At 42.5% G+C, this 12,639-nt stretch overlaps 1 protein-coding gene across 1 annotated transcript in view; it reads left to right on the forward strand.

Moving 5' to 3' along the window:
- Positions 1-12,639, forward strand: part of EGF (epidermal growth factor) — a 70,948-nt gene that overhangs the window by 12,838 nt on the left and 45,471 nt on the right. Inside the window, exons 3-6 of the mRNA XM_064148494.1 lie at positions 1,811-2,010; positions 3,069-3,250; positions 7,632-7,862; positions 9,212-9,414. Coding sequence (XP_064004564.1) covers positions 1,811-2,010; positions 3,069-3,250; positions 7,632-7,862; positions 9,212-9,414 — 816 coding nt within the window. The remainder of the gene's footprint in view (positions 1-1,810; positions 2,011-3,068; positions 3,251-7,631; positions 7,863-9,211; positions 9,415-12,639) is intronic.

The following is a 12,639-nucleotide window of genomic DNA, read 5'->3' on the forward strand; positions in this document are numbered from 1 at the left end:
TGGAGACCTGCTTCTGCTTTGCAGGATCAATTTAACAGCTGATTAGAAGGTTTGAAAGCTGTGATTTTGTTGGATCTGTATCAATAATCATTTTTCCAAGTCACTTGATGAAAACACTTTGTTTGCCACGGTCTGTTATTCCAGACAATCATGGATAAATCTCCACCATTACTGCCACAATGGGCTGCCTTCTTTAAATGCTGTTTCAGTGGTGAATTAAAGACTGGCCTGTGTACCTCTCATTTTTATTTATTTGCTTTCAATCAGACAAAAAAATATTTTTACAATGAAGGCTAAAATGTGACTGGTTTCCTCTTCTACACACTCGATAGATACCCAAGGTATTCAAATTGCCCCGATGAAAACTATTGTGATTTGCAGATGCAGTTAAGATTCCTTGGGCTATCTTAACCCTACCTTGTGGTAATACCATAAAAATAACAAAGAGGACTTGATAAAACTGAGGTAATCCCAGTTTTATTAAATGCTAAATAGGAATCTTCAGTCCAAACTATTATGTCCCACTAATTGTACTTCCATATTTGTCACCTGTTTTTAAGCCTGTATTAGGTTATTTCGACTGTCTTAGCTACTCTTTCACCCTCAATTAGATTTCTGGATTTGGGGGGATAATTGGAACTTTTACATATTTGCTATACCCTTACTCTACACTCAGTGTGAATTGTCTGGAAGGAGTTATTGCTGTTGAGCTGTAGAAATTGTACATAACAGGTATTTCGGTTTTCTTCAGCCCTCTGTATCATAGGAAACCTCAGCAGTTTCTATAGGTTCTGCCTTGTGATGGTAAAAGTGAGACTCCAGACTATCTCTCCTTGATATAGCACAACAGCTGGAAGCAGTATTCAACTTGGACATGCCAGATTATAAAACTCAGAACAAAAGCCACTAACATCAGATAAATCTTGGACGGGGGAAAAATTGTTCCTTAGGGCAACTCTCATAGTGGTTTTAGAAGAAATATATCAGAATATGGTACTGCAAGGTAGTGAACACCTTGGGAAGTTACTGTCAGATGCATTCCTTTTCAGTAGGAACTGAAGTTTGTCTACAATTTCTGGGACAATCATCTGTGGTACTACCAAAGGGGTTAATTTCTTTTCTCCTTTAGTGTGAAATATGTTTCTCACTGGTGACCTATCAAAGAAACAAACAAAAGAAGTCCTTCATTTAGGACTTACTTAATAGTTATTGCCTCCAGCTCTGGAAGAAAAAAATACCTTCACTCTTACCATTTACTCAGTGAATTGTCTGGAAGGAGTTGTTGCTCTTGAGCTATAGAAGTTGTATGTACAGGTATTTTTGTTTCTTTCAGCCCTCTGTATCATAAGAAACCTAATCTCTATAGGTGCTGTCTTTTTTCTGTCTTGTGATGGGAAATGTGAGACTTCAGACTATGTCTCTGTGATATAGCATGATAGCTGGAAGCAGTGTTCAACTTGGAGGTGCACCCCTGGTATAATTCCTCCATCCTCTATCATCATGCACGAAACGGTTCTTCAGTCCTCGGGTTAGACTGTAGGGATTGCGATTAGTGGTAACAACAACTGCGTTCTCAGTTTCATGGCTCACATTTTTAACCTTATTTTCCATTTTAAATGTGGAAGAACCATTAAATTGATGTTTCATTGATTCTCTGCCATATGCATAGAAAGTTGTAATTACAATATGAGAGAGATGGCTGGATCCCAAACTTTCTCTTTGGCTAGTATAATACTGATGAGAACTTAATGCAGCAAAAATGCAATGCTTATTTGTTAAGTTCCCTCTTTTTGTGTTTTCTCCACACCAGACCCTGCACCCTTCCTACTTTTTAGCCATGGAAATGCTATCTTTAGAATTGACACTGAAGGGACCAATCATGAAAGGTTGGTGGCTGATACTGGTCAGTCAACACTTATGGATTTTCATTATGCAGAAGAAAAGGTGTATTGGGTAGACTCTGAAAGACGATTGCTCCAAAGAATTCACCTGAATGGGACAAAACAAGAGGTAAAGTCGTTTATCCTCTGGAATTATCAAACTTAATGGGCATAAAACCCTATGTTGAAACCACTTGCTCTTTAGGTACACTTCACACTTTTATGAGAGCAGAGGCTGTTAAAAAAATTAGTTACGGTCCTGAGTCTCAGCTGTTTGACTGCTATTCACAGTTCATTCAGTACTTTCTGTGAATCAGGTGATAGGGAGTCAAAAATTAAGGAATGGCAATTCAGACAAACTAAAGCTTTGAAGCCAATAATGTTTCTGTGAGCTTTAAATTAAACCCCTGCGTCAGGGAAGTTTGTCTTCCAGATTACTGCGACTCAAGCTGGCACAAGTAGTAGGAGAAGAATGTGCTTGAATTCTTACTCATTTCTTTTCAAACCTTTGACTGGTTTCTATGGTTGCAGAAATGCTTCTTTTAGCACTTCGCTCTTTGTTCAAGCAAATTGTGCAGTTCAGTGCATCTGGCTGATTAAGAAGGGCAGACAGGCTCTTGTGACTGAACTTTAATGCTGTGAGACCCTTTTTTTGGGGGGAGGGTTTGAGAGAGATTGGCAGTGTTTGTATATCTATGTGGAGTCTTTACTGTTGTGTTTCATGCTGCTTTTTGAGCATCAGGGTCCAGTAACACTGCATTAGGAAGTCTTTCATCTGTAACAGAACAAGTCTGATTACTTCACAGTGTGCAAAATGCAGGAATCATAGAATGACTTAGGTTGGAAGGGACCTTAGAGATCATCTACTCCAGCTTCCCTGCCATGGGCAAGGACACCTCTCAAGCAGACTCGATTGCTTAAGGCCTCACTTGTAGCTAAAGATTTGTCCAGTGTTTCTTGTGGAAACCTATTTTCCTTTTTGTGCTTCAGAAGGGTTATGGGTAAGCACAAAGATCAAATTAAATTAAGAATAAAAAAGAGAAACATCTACATGTCTGAGAGTAATGAAGGAGGTAGAGGAATCATGTGGAAAGCTTCGGTTTGGCACTCTGTTCTGTATACTGAGAGTCAAGTTTAGGGCAATCATTAGGATGGTTCTTATTGTCAGCATGTTTTTATTTATTACAGAGACTATGTTACATAGACAAAGGCACTTCAGGGTTTGCTATTGACTGGATAAATCAAGACATTCTCTGGGCCAACAGACAGAAAGCAACCATAGAAGCCACAGACTTGAACGGGAAGAAACGCCGAGTTCTTCTAAGAGACGTGGGTCGTCCCACGAGGATAACCATTGATGCTGAGCAAAGGTAATTTTAACTAGGTTAGTAATTTCATTGAAATGGACTCAAAATATGCTAAGTGCTATGATTGTGGTTTGTAGACTGCTCTGTTTGTAGTGCATTTTCTGTAGACCAATATCTCCTTGAACTATAACAAAACAGGATTAAAGAATAATAACTATATGAGAGGTGAATAGGGAAGAGAAAGAGAAGCAGATGAGAAAAGCCCACCAAAATTTAATGCAGGATCTATATCTCTTGGCCATTGGTGAAAATTTTGCTAGTGTGAAGAGCCAAGGAAAAAGAGACATTCATGGTCCTTACCCAAAGACAGCAATCTCTGAGGTAGAAGATAATAGGGTTGGAGCAGCAAGGGGAATGATGCCTGCAAATGCTAGGAGTCCCTGTGCTCCAGAACTGGCATGTTCAGAATGTAAATTGGGATGTTTTCTGAAAGGAGAGTCTAAACTTACAGTTTTCCTCTTATTTCCCTTTCCTCTTTGTCATTTGATCAGAGCATTCCATCCAAATCTACTGCTGCTACTATGTATTATTAGTAATTTGGCCTTCACAAAGGTACTTCTTCCAGTTTCCAGCTGTTTACACTGAGAACCATGCTCATATGAGACATTTGGTCTCAGGAGTTATGAATATGAATTGTCTTGGTGGTGTCTCCATGCCAGTTTCTCTTTAGACCTAAACCTCTTCCAAAAAAACCTTGAGGAGTCTTTTGAGATGATTTTCTTTTGTACACCAAGAGCATGGTTTTGTGCCACATTTCAATTGCAGTAACAAAGTGCTGCAAATCTGAATTGCTTAACAGAGTCTGAAAATATTTTAATAATGAGACTTATGTGTCGTTCTCTGTGCATTTTATGCATAAACCAAGCTTCTGATGATAGCAGCATTAGTAGTACTCTTTGGAATCTTTAAATTTGGGTAGGATTTAAAGGCCTCTGTTTGTGTGTACATATATACACATAGAAAATAATGCAATGATAGAATTGTTTCCATTGGAAAAGACCTCTAAGATCATCGAGTCCAACTCTCAACCTAAGATCACCGTGGCCAGTAAACCATATCCTAAAGTGCCATGTTTACACATTTCTTGAACACCTCCAGGGACAGTGACTCCACCACCTCCCTGGGCAGTCAGTTCCATTACCTGACCACTCCTGCAGGGAAGAAATGTCTCCTAGTTTCTGACTTAAACTGGCCATGGCACAGTTTTAGGCCACTTCCTCTCATTCTATCATTTGATATTAAGGAGAAGAGACCAACCCCCACCTCACTAGAATCTCCTTTCAGGGAATTGCAGAGAGCAAAGAGGTCTCCTCTCAGCCTTCTTTTCTCCAGACTAAAGAATCTCAGTTTCCTCAGCTGCTTCTTCTAATACTTATTCCCTAGACACATCACCACCTTTGTTGCCCTTCTCTGGGCATGCTTCAGGAACTCTGTGTCTTATATGTGTGTACATATATGTGCATTTTTTAGCTTGATTTTTCTTTTGAAGATAATATTTTCCAATCTTGTAAATACTCACAAGTCCTCAAACTCACTGTCAAATGCCACTGTAACATGTTATAAATGGCATTGTAGGGATTTATTTGCTCAACATCTGTGAAAGTTTCAGGAGACTTTAGCTATGTATATTCACCTAGGTGTGATTGAGCATGCAGGAGAGCTGTACTTTTGTGCTTAAAGGGAGGCCAGTAAACCAGCAGTAATCTGTAAAGAAATTAGACTTCAAAAAGTTTTGGGGTTTTTTTTGATGCCTTATGGCAATTTTTTTGGGGTATGAAATGTCTAAGAGCTCTGTTTTTCATTTGAAGTGAATTATGCCCTGTTTACAAGGCCATGTAGCAATAGGATAAGGGCAATGGTTTTAAAATAGAGCAAGGTAGATTTAGAGTGGGCATTAGAAAGATCACCACAGGATGATGAAACACTGAAGCAGGTTGCCCAGTGGCATGGTGGAGGCCCCATTCCTGGAGATGTTCAAGGTCAGGTTTGATGGTTCTCTGAAGAACTTGATCTAGTTGGCAATGTCCCTCCTTGCTGCAGTGTAGTTGGATTGGGTGACCTCTAGGTCCCTTCCAACCCAAAGCATTCTAGGCAGATTGTCCTCAGGACAGCTGACCTCCTGAGCTGGTAGGTGGGGTCAGGAAGCAGAGCAGTCTGCCTATAACCCAGGAGGAAGTCGTTAGGGACTTGTTGAGCCTCTTGGATCCTCACAAGTCTAAGGGACTAGTTGGGATCCATCCTAGGGTGATGAGAGAGCTGGCAGATGAGCTGACCAAGCTGCTCTCTGTCATTTATCAACAGTCATGGCTCACTGGAGAGGTCCCTGAAGAGTGGGAGCTGGCCACTGTTGTGCCTATCCACAAGAAGGGTTGGAAGGAGGACTCAGGAAATTACAGACCTGTTAGCCTGACCTCACTGCTATGCAAGATAATGGAGCAGACTATCCTGAGTGCAATCACAGAGCACCTACAGGATGCCCAGGGCATCAGACCCAGCCAGCACAGATTTAGGAGGGGCAGGTCCTGCTTGACCAACTTGATCTCTTTTTATGACCAAGTGAACCTCTTGGTGCACATGGGGAAGGCTGTGGATGTAGTCTACCTGGACTTCAGCAAGGCCTGTGACACTGTCTGCCATAGCTGGCAGCCCTTGGCTTGGACAGATTCACTCTGTGCTCATTTAAGAACTGGCTGGATGGCTGGGCACAGAGAGTGGTGGTGAATGGTGCCACATCCAGTTGGCAGCTGTCACTAGTGGTGTGCCCCAGGGGTCAGTGCTGGGCCCAGTCCTATTCAATATCTTTATTAATGATCTCGACCAGGGGATTGAGTTCAGCATCAGTAAGTTTGCAGATGACACCAAGCTAGGAGCAGGTGTGGATCTGTTGGAAGGTAGGAGAGCCCTGCAGAGGGATCTTGGCAGGCTGGATGGGTGGGCAGAGGCCAATGGGATGAGATTGAACAAGGCCAAGTGCAGGGTTCTGCACTTTGGCCACAACAACCCCAAGCAGTGCTACAGGCTGGGGACAGAGTAGCTGGAGAGCAGCCAGACAGAGAGGGACCTGAGGGTACTGAAGATGAGCCAACAGTGTGCCCAGGTGGCCAAGAGAGCCAATGGCATCCTGGCCTGTATCAGGAACAGTGTGGGCAGTAGGACAAGGGACATTATTCTTCCCCTGTAATCAACACTGGTCAGGCCACACCTTGAGTGCTGTGTCCAGTTCTGGGCCCCTCAATTCAAGAGAGATGTTGAGGTGCTGGAATGTGTCCAGAGAAGAGTGACAAAGCTGGTGAGGGGCCTGGAACACAAACCCTGTGAGGAGAGGCTGAGGGAGCTGGGGGTGTTTAGCCTGGAGAAGAGGAGGCTCAGGGGTGACCTCATTGCTGTCTACAACTACCTGAAGGGAGATTGCAGCCAGATGGAGGTTGGTCTCTTCTGCCATGCAACCAGCAACAGAACAAGGGGACACAGTCTCAAGTTGTGCCAGGGGAAGTATAGGCTGGATGTTAGGAGGAAGTTTGCCAAAGAGAGAGTGATTGGCATTGGAATGGGCTGCCCAGGGAGGTGGTGGAGTCACCATCCCTGGAGGTGTTCAAGCAAAGCCTGGATGAGGCACTTAGTGCCATGGTCTAGTTGAGTGGATAGGGCTGGGTGCTAGGTTGGCCTGGCTGATCTTGGAGGTCTCTTCCAACCTGGTTGATTCTATGATTCTAAAAGCATAGTCTGGTTGCTGTAATTATCAGGAAGGTAAAGAAATGAGGACAATAATAGAAGTGGTGTTTTTAAGTTAAACACTTAAGTGATGTCTTCAGCTTGAGGGAGATTCCTCCCCATGCTTTCCCCCAGGTTTGCAGGAGTTCCCCATAGATTTGAGAGGTCATTCCAGTCTCTTTCCCTGGCTTCGTGGAAAAAACAAAGCAGAGAGACAGACAATAGTCCTTCATGGTTAAGCTGAGCTGATTCCTGCTTCACCTATATGAGAGAACTTTCTAGTGAATCCTTGCTCACTGAACAGAGTTCTAGAGTCTCTGGTAGTAGCACATGTATTAAGATAAGAAAACAACTATAACAAAACTTCAGTTGTAACATTGCTTCTGTCAAGTAGACAGCACTTTGTAAAAAGAATATTTCAGTTCTTTATAGAGCTATAAGGGGAGTCTCTTGCTTTGCTATTAAACCCACAGAGCTGTTTCACTTGCAAAAGACCTTTAAGACCGTAGAGTTCAACCTATTTACTTAGATTCTGAAAGCACTGTGGTAAGACTGAATTTTTCTATATAAAAGAGTAACTAAAGAAGGAGTGTGCAGCAGTGATGTGATCTTGCAGATGTGGAGCTTCTTGTTGGTTGTTTTTTGGTTCAAAATACACCTCTCTTGTCTGCAGGCTGCTATTTTGGTCTTCAGATGGTACAGTTTCTGGTATACACCGAGTGTCCCTCAGTGGAATTGATGTGAGAAATGTTTTAAGAACCACAGAAAAAATCAAGGCCATAGCACTAGATCTGGTTGACACAAGGCTCTACTGGATACAACATGATCATGGGAAAGAGATTTCCCATATTGGGTCTTGTGACTATGATGGTGGAGCTCTTCGTTTACTCAAAACTTCTGTCCGGTGAGTTTTGTCAGAAATAAACCACTCATTTCCCAGGGATGCTCTTCAGTTCTCTTCCTCTTTCTCCCTTTTGTTTTATCAGTTCATGACACTATAAGGAGTATAAAGTGTGGTAAACTGTAAATCTAAAAGCACTGATAGGAAAATGGAAAGAAGTCACTGCTGTCAGGACTATACTGCCACTCAATGCTCTCCATCTTCCAAGATTTTAGCAAATGATACTTAATCCATAGAAATCCACTCTGAATGTTTATTAGTGACCTTTTTTTCTTCAGCAGATAGAGAAGCCAAAAGCAGAGATTAAATTATTTGTCCAAAGTTACAGTGGGTGAGTTTGGGTGTCCGAGCACTGCTCAAGAGACTGAGCACGATCAACCCTTTCCTATCCTCCTCTAAGCCTGTTGTCCTTCATGTCTGTGCTCAGGCTCTTCAGCAAGCATCAGCAAATGTGGGGAAAACTCATACACAACAGACATGTTCCCCTCATGCTCCGTGAATGACCTGTGGAGCTGTTCTACCCATGTGCTTTTGGGTGCCTTTTGTATTTGACCTTTGTGCTTTGCAGTGGTACATCTGGTGGGCATGTTCTCACTGGGGTGTTCAGGAAAAGGTTACCCTGTGTTACTGCAGTTTGTGTCACTATGTCTGGACCAATATATGCCTCCTAGGGACTGTCAACTGCAAAATGAGAAAAATACATGATCTCTCTAGTGTCCTAGGTTGAGCATGCAGCACATTATTTGTATATGATGAATGCAAAGCTAGTTGGTTCCTATGTTGCCAGCTGTTACATTGGGTTTGTCCTTACTTTCTTGGTCTGGCTGGTGTTCACTAGGGCTTCACCATATTCCCTATCAACTTGGATAATAAGGATTCTCCTTTTTCTACCTGAAATATGTACTGGAAAGTGGAGGGTAATATTCTCTCTTTCAGTATAATTTTCTGCTTCCCCTCTCATTTAAAACCAGGCCCTTTTGTGGTTCCTGCTGGCTGCTCTGACTAGGAAATGGAAACTAAGCTCCTGTGATAGGAGAAGCAGATGGATGGATTTTTAGGAATGCTCTGCTCCTACCTCTCCATCCCTACTCTGATTTCCTGAGACAATCAGAAATGTCAGAGCAGGCAGTGGTAATTGGGGAATAGGGGAACTTTTCTGGCCTACATCCTTCAACAAAGCAAATAGCAGTTTGGGTCTCTGAGTTCACCAGTAGCAGGATCATGTCCAGGCTTTTTCTGTCTGTTGAGTCAGTCCAGTAACCTGTGAGAAAAACAAGTTACCCATTCTGCATCCATTGAGTATATAGGGATAAGGTAATGTGTCACTTTGTGTTATCTTCTCTTGGCTGTAGGCGTCAATTGCTTGGAATGTCTGTCTTTGCTGAGCACCTGTACTATTCAGAGATTAAATCTGGTATGATATGGAGAGCCAACAAGTACACTGGAAAAACTGTAGTGACAATTAGCCTGAAGCCATCATTTTTCCCTCCAGAGGAGATACAAGTGGTACATCCATTTAAACAGCCAGGTGCAAGAACAGAACACCAGGATTTTGGTAAGTGAACTGTCATGACACAGTTGTTATGTGTGAGAATAATAATGCTGATCACTCTGTTTTTTTTTCACAGCAATCATTTTCTCTGACAAAACTGCAGCCCCCACTGAGGCCAAGGGAAAAAACATCTTTAACTTTTTCACTTAGTGTGTGTGAATCCATCTGGAGCATCTAACTGGAAGTGTGCTGAGAATGCACAAACCTCTCATTCCATTGATCTGAATATACATTCAGATAGATGTGATTTTTCTCCTTCTCTTCCCTTTGTTTGCAAACTTTCCTGCTAAACGCACAAAGCAGACAGCTTTTTAAACCTGCATGTGGATTATCTTCATTAAATGTCTGTTTCTTTCTGGAAACTTTATTCTAATGTGCATCTAAACACCTCTGATGATCATAACACTGAAGGAGTTAAAATGCACAGTATGTCTGACAGATGATACTTCTGTCTGTTTTGGTTTTGCTGTGAAATGGCTGGATTAGGAGGTCAGCCTGTTTTAGACAGACTTGAAGTTGCCAAAGCAACTGTGAAATAAGTGTTTTGAGTCTCCTCCATTGATATCAGTTGCCTACTGTATGAGGTGGTGCTGTCTCTGCCTTTTGCTGCATATCAGAAAATGGAGGTAGTTGACTACAGATATCACATCTTTTTTGAGAATTTCTGCTGTGGCAGTAGGATGTGTCAGGTGTGCAGGGGAAATAATGTTCTCTGATCTCTGGAAAGCAGGCAGAGTATTTCTGCTTTAATGGAACAGCTGTTGTCACCAGCTTTGCTTTGACATGAACAACTAAGCAAATGGCATAGAGGCAGTTGTGTGTTGTGCAGTGGCTGCAGAGCTACCAAGGGAAGATGACCAGGAGTTCCCAGAGTTATGGGTGGAATAAAGGCATGAGGAGAAAGCTGTGATTGTTTCTATGAGCAAAGATGAAGCTCCTAACTATCTCTCTTGAGCCAAGTTCTTCACTGAGAGAGTCATTGGACACTGGAATGGGCTGCCCGGGGAGGTGGTGGAGTCGCCATCCCTGGGGCTGTTCAAGGCAAGGTTGGATGTGGCACTTGGTGCCATGGTCTAGCCTTGAGCTCTGTGGTAAAGGGTTGGACTTGATGATCTGTGAGGTCTCTTCCAACCCTGATGATACTGTGATACTGTGATCTGCTATAAAATAGGCTTTATTCTTCTTCATGGCAACCAACAGCTTTATATGACACCATGCTATCTATCCGGCCTGAGTAGGAACATCTTCAAGGGAAGTTTGTTGTTCAAATGATTTGTTTTCGGTGGGGAGAGCTGCTAAAATGTAGAAGAGAAAGTGTTCTGGAAAAATCAAATGAACTTGTAAACAAAGAAAGGCTCCATTCTGGAGCACAAGCCCTGCGAGGAGTGGCTGAGGGAGCTGGCATTGTGTAGCCTGAGGAAGAGGAGGCTCAAGGAGGACCTTTATTGCTGTCTACAACTACCTGAAAGGAGGTTGTAGCCAGGTGGGGGTTGGTTTCTTCTCCCAGGCAACCAGGGACAGAACAAGAGGGCACAATCTCAAGCTGTGCCAGGTGAGGCTTAGGCTGGATGTTAGAAAGAAGTTTTTTTCCAGAGAGAGTGATTGGGCTTTGGAATGTGCTGCCTAGGAGATGGTGGAGTCATTGTCCCTGGAAGTGTTTCTAAAGGGTCTGGATTTGGCACTTGATACTATGATTTAGTTGATTAGATGGTGTTGGGTGATAGGTTGGACTTGATGATCTGAAGGATCTTTTACAACTTATGTGATTGGGAGCCAGTACCTGTCCCTTGCTTCCTTTGAGGCAAATAGTCATTCTGACAAAAGGCAGCACTTTTTTTCCACTGGCACATCTGATGCTCTCACACAGAGTATCTAGGGAAGGACACATTTGTGGTGCAGACAGCACATATACACACATCTCAGGATTGTCTCAGTGAGATTTGGAAGACCTCATGGGGCTTCCTTGGGTGTCTGTCACTGTGTCTGCGTATTCATGGAGGGGAAGAAACAATGAAGAGAAAGGTTCTCTTGAACCTCAGGGGCTATTGATTGTATTGGCAAACTCTTGAACCTCAGGGGCTATTGGTTGTATTGGCATTCTCTTGAACCTCAGGGGCTATTGGTTATATTGGCATTCTCTTGAACCTCAGGGGCCATTGGTTATATTACAGATATCCTCTGCACAGGGATATGCACCATCATTTCGGCGACCATTTAGTCAACTGCACAAGTCAACAACACAACTTTTATCCTTGTGTTGGAAGAGGAGCTCCACTTCTTCCACCAGAACATGCTGCTTTCTGGTGTTTCTCTTTCCACTGGAAAGATGATTTCCCCATCTTTGTTAGTAAGCTACCATTGTTTTTAAAAGCCTCACAGTATATACCCCTGTAGTAAATTTTTGTATGACAGTAAATGTTTGTCAGCAGTAGGCTTTTTATCTTTTTTCTCTCCTCCTCTCCAAATAGCCTCTTGTAAAACTGCTTGGGAGGTGATGGAGTAGAGAGAAGCTCAACAGGCTGAATCCAGATGGACCTTTTGGACTTTTCCTGTATGTTGTTCAGTGGCTTGTTCAGTGTGAGAAGTGGGATGAAAGGAGGGCTAATGAGCTTGGAGTACAAGTGAGATTTATGGCTGTTCTCACAACAGAGAAACCTGGAGATAAAAGCATACCTAGACTAATTGGATGCTCTGTCGAAGCCAAGAAAGTGCATGTTGCAGTGAAGTGTCAGCTGTGAATTATCAGGCCTTCTTTAAAGCAGATAGCAAGTGAGTTCCTTCAGATGGAAAGGGAACTGAGGAAAAGTGCTCAAATGACATGATTTGATTTTTTTTGGTGGAATTTGGATTTATTTACTTTACTACTTAAATTCCTCATGTCCCCTCTTTCCTCTCCCTGTCAGAAGACTTTCCTGGATTGGTCAGGGACAAGTACAGAGAAGAACATTCATTTGGCTATGAGTTTGCTATAACCTCACACAACAACTCTAGCACGGCAGTATCTGAACGGTGGCCTCTAATTTACCTTAGCTCTGTTTGACAGCTAACCCTAGATTGGATGACAGCATGTGTATTTAGAAATGTCTGCTGGAATGTTCTTCACACTTTTATTAATGGCTCACCAAATGTCTTCATTACCTTAAAATCTCAAAGATTGCCTCTGGATTTTTTTTCAAGGTTTTTCTCTGGGAGATTAATGTTGTTGAGTACACTCATGATAGATTTTTG

Source organism: Pogoniulus pusillus, chromosome 9 (assembly GCF_015220805.1).
Source record: "Pogoniulus pusillus isolate bPogPus1 chromosome 9, bPogPus1.pri, whole genome shotgun sequence".
NCBI lineage: Eukaryota > Metazoa > Chordata > Aves > Piciformes > Lybiidae > Pogoniulus > Pogoniulus pusillus.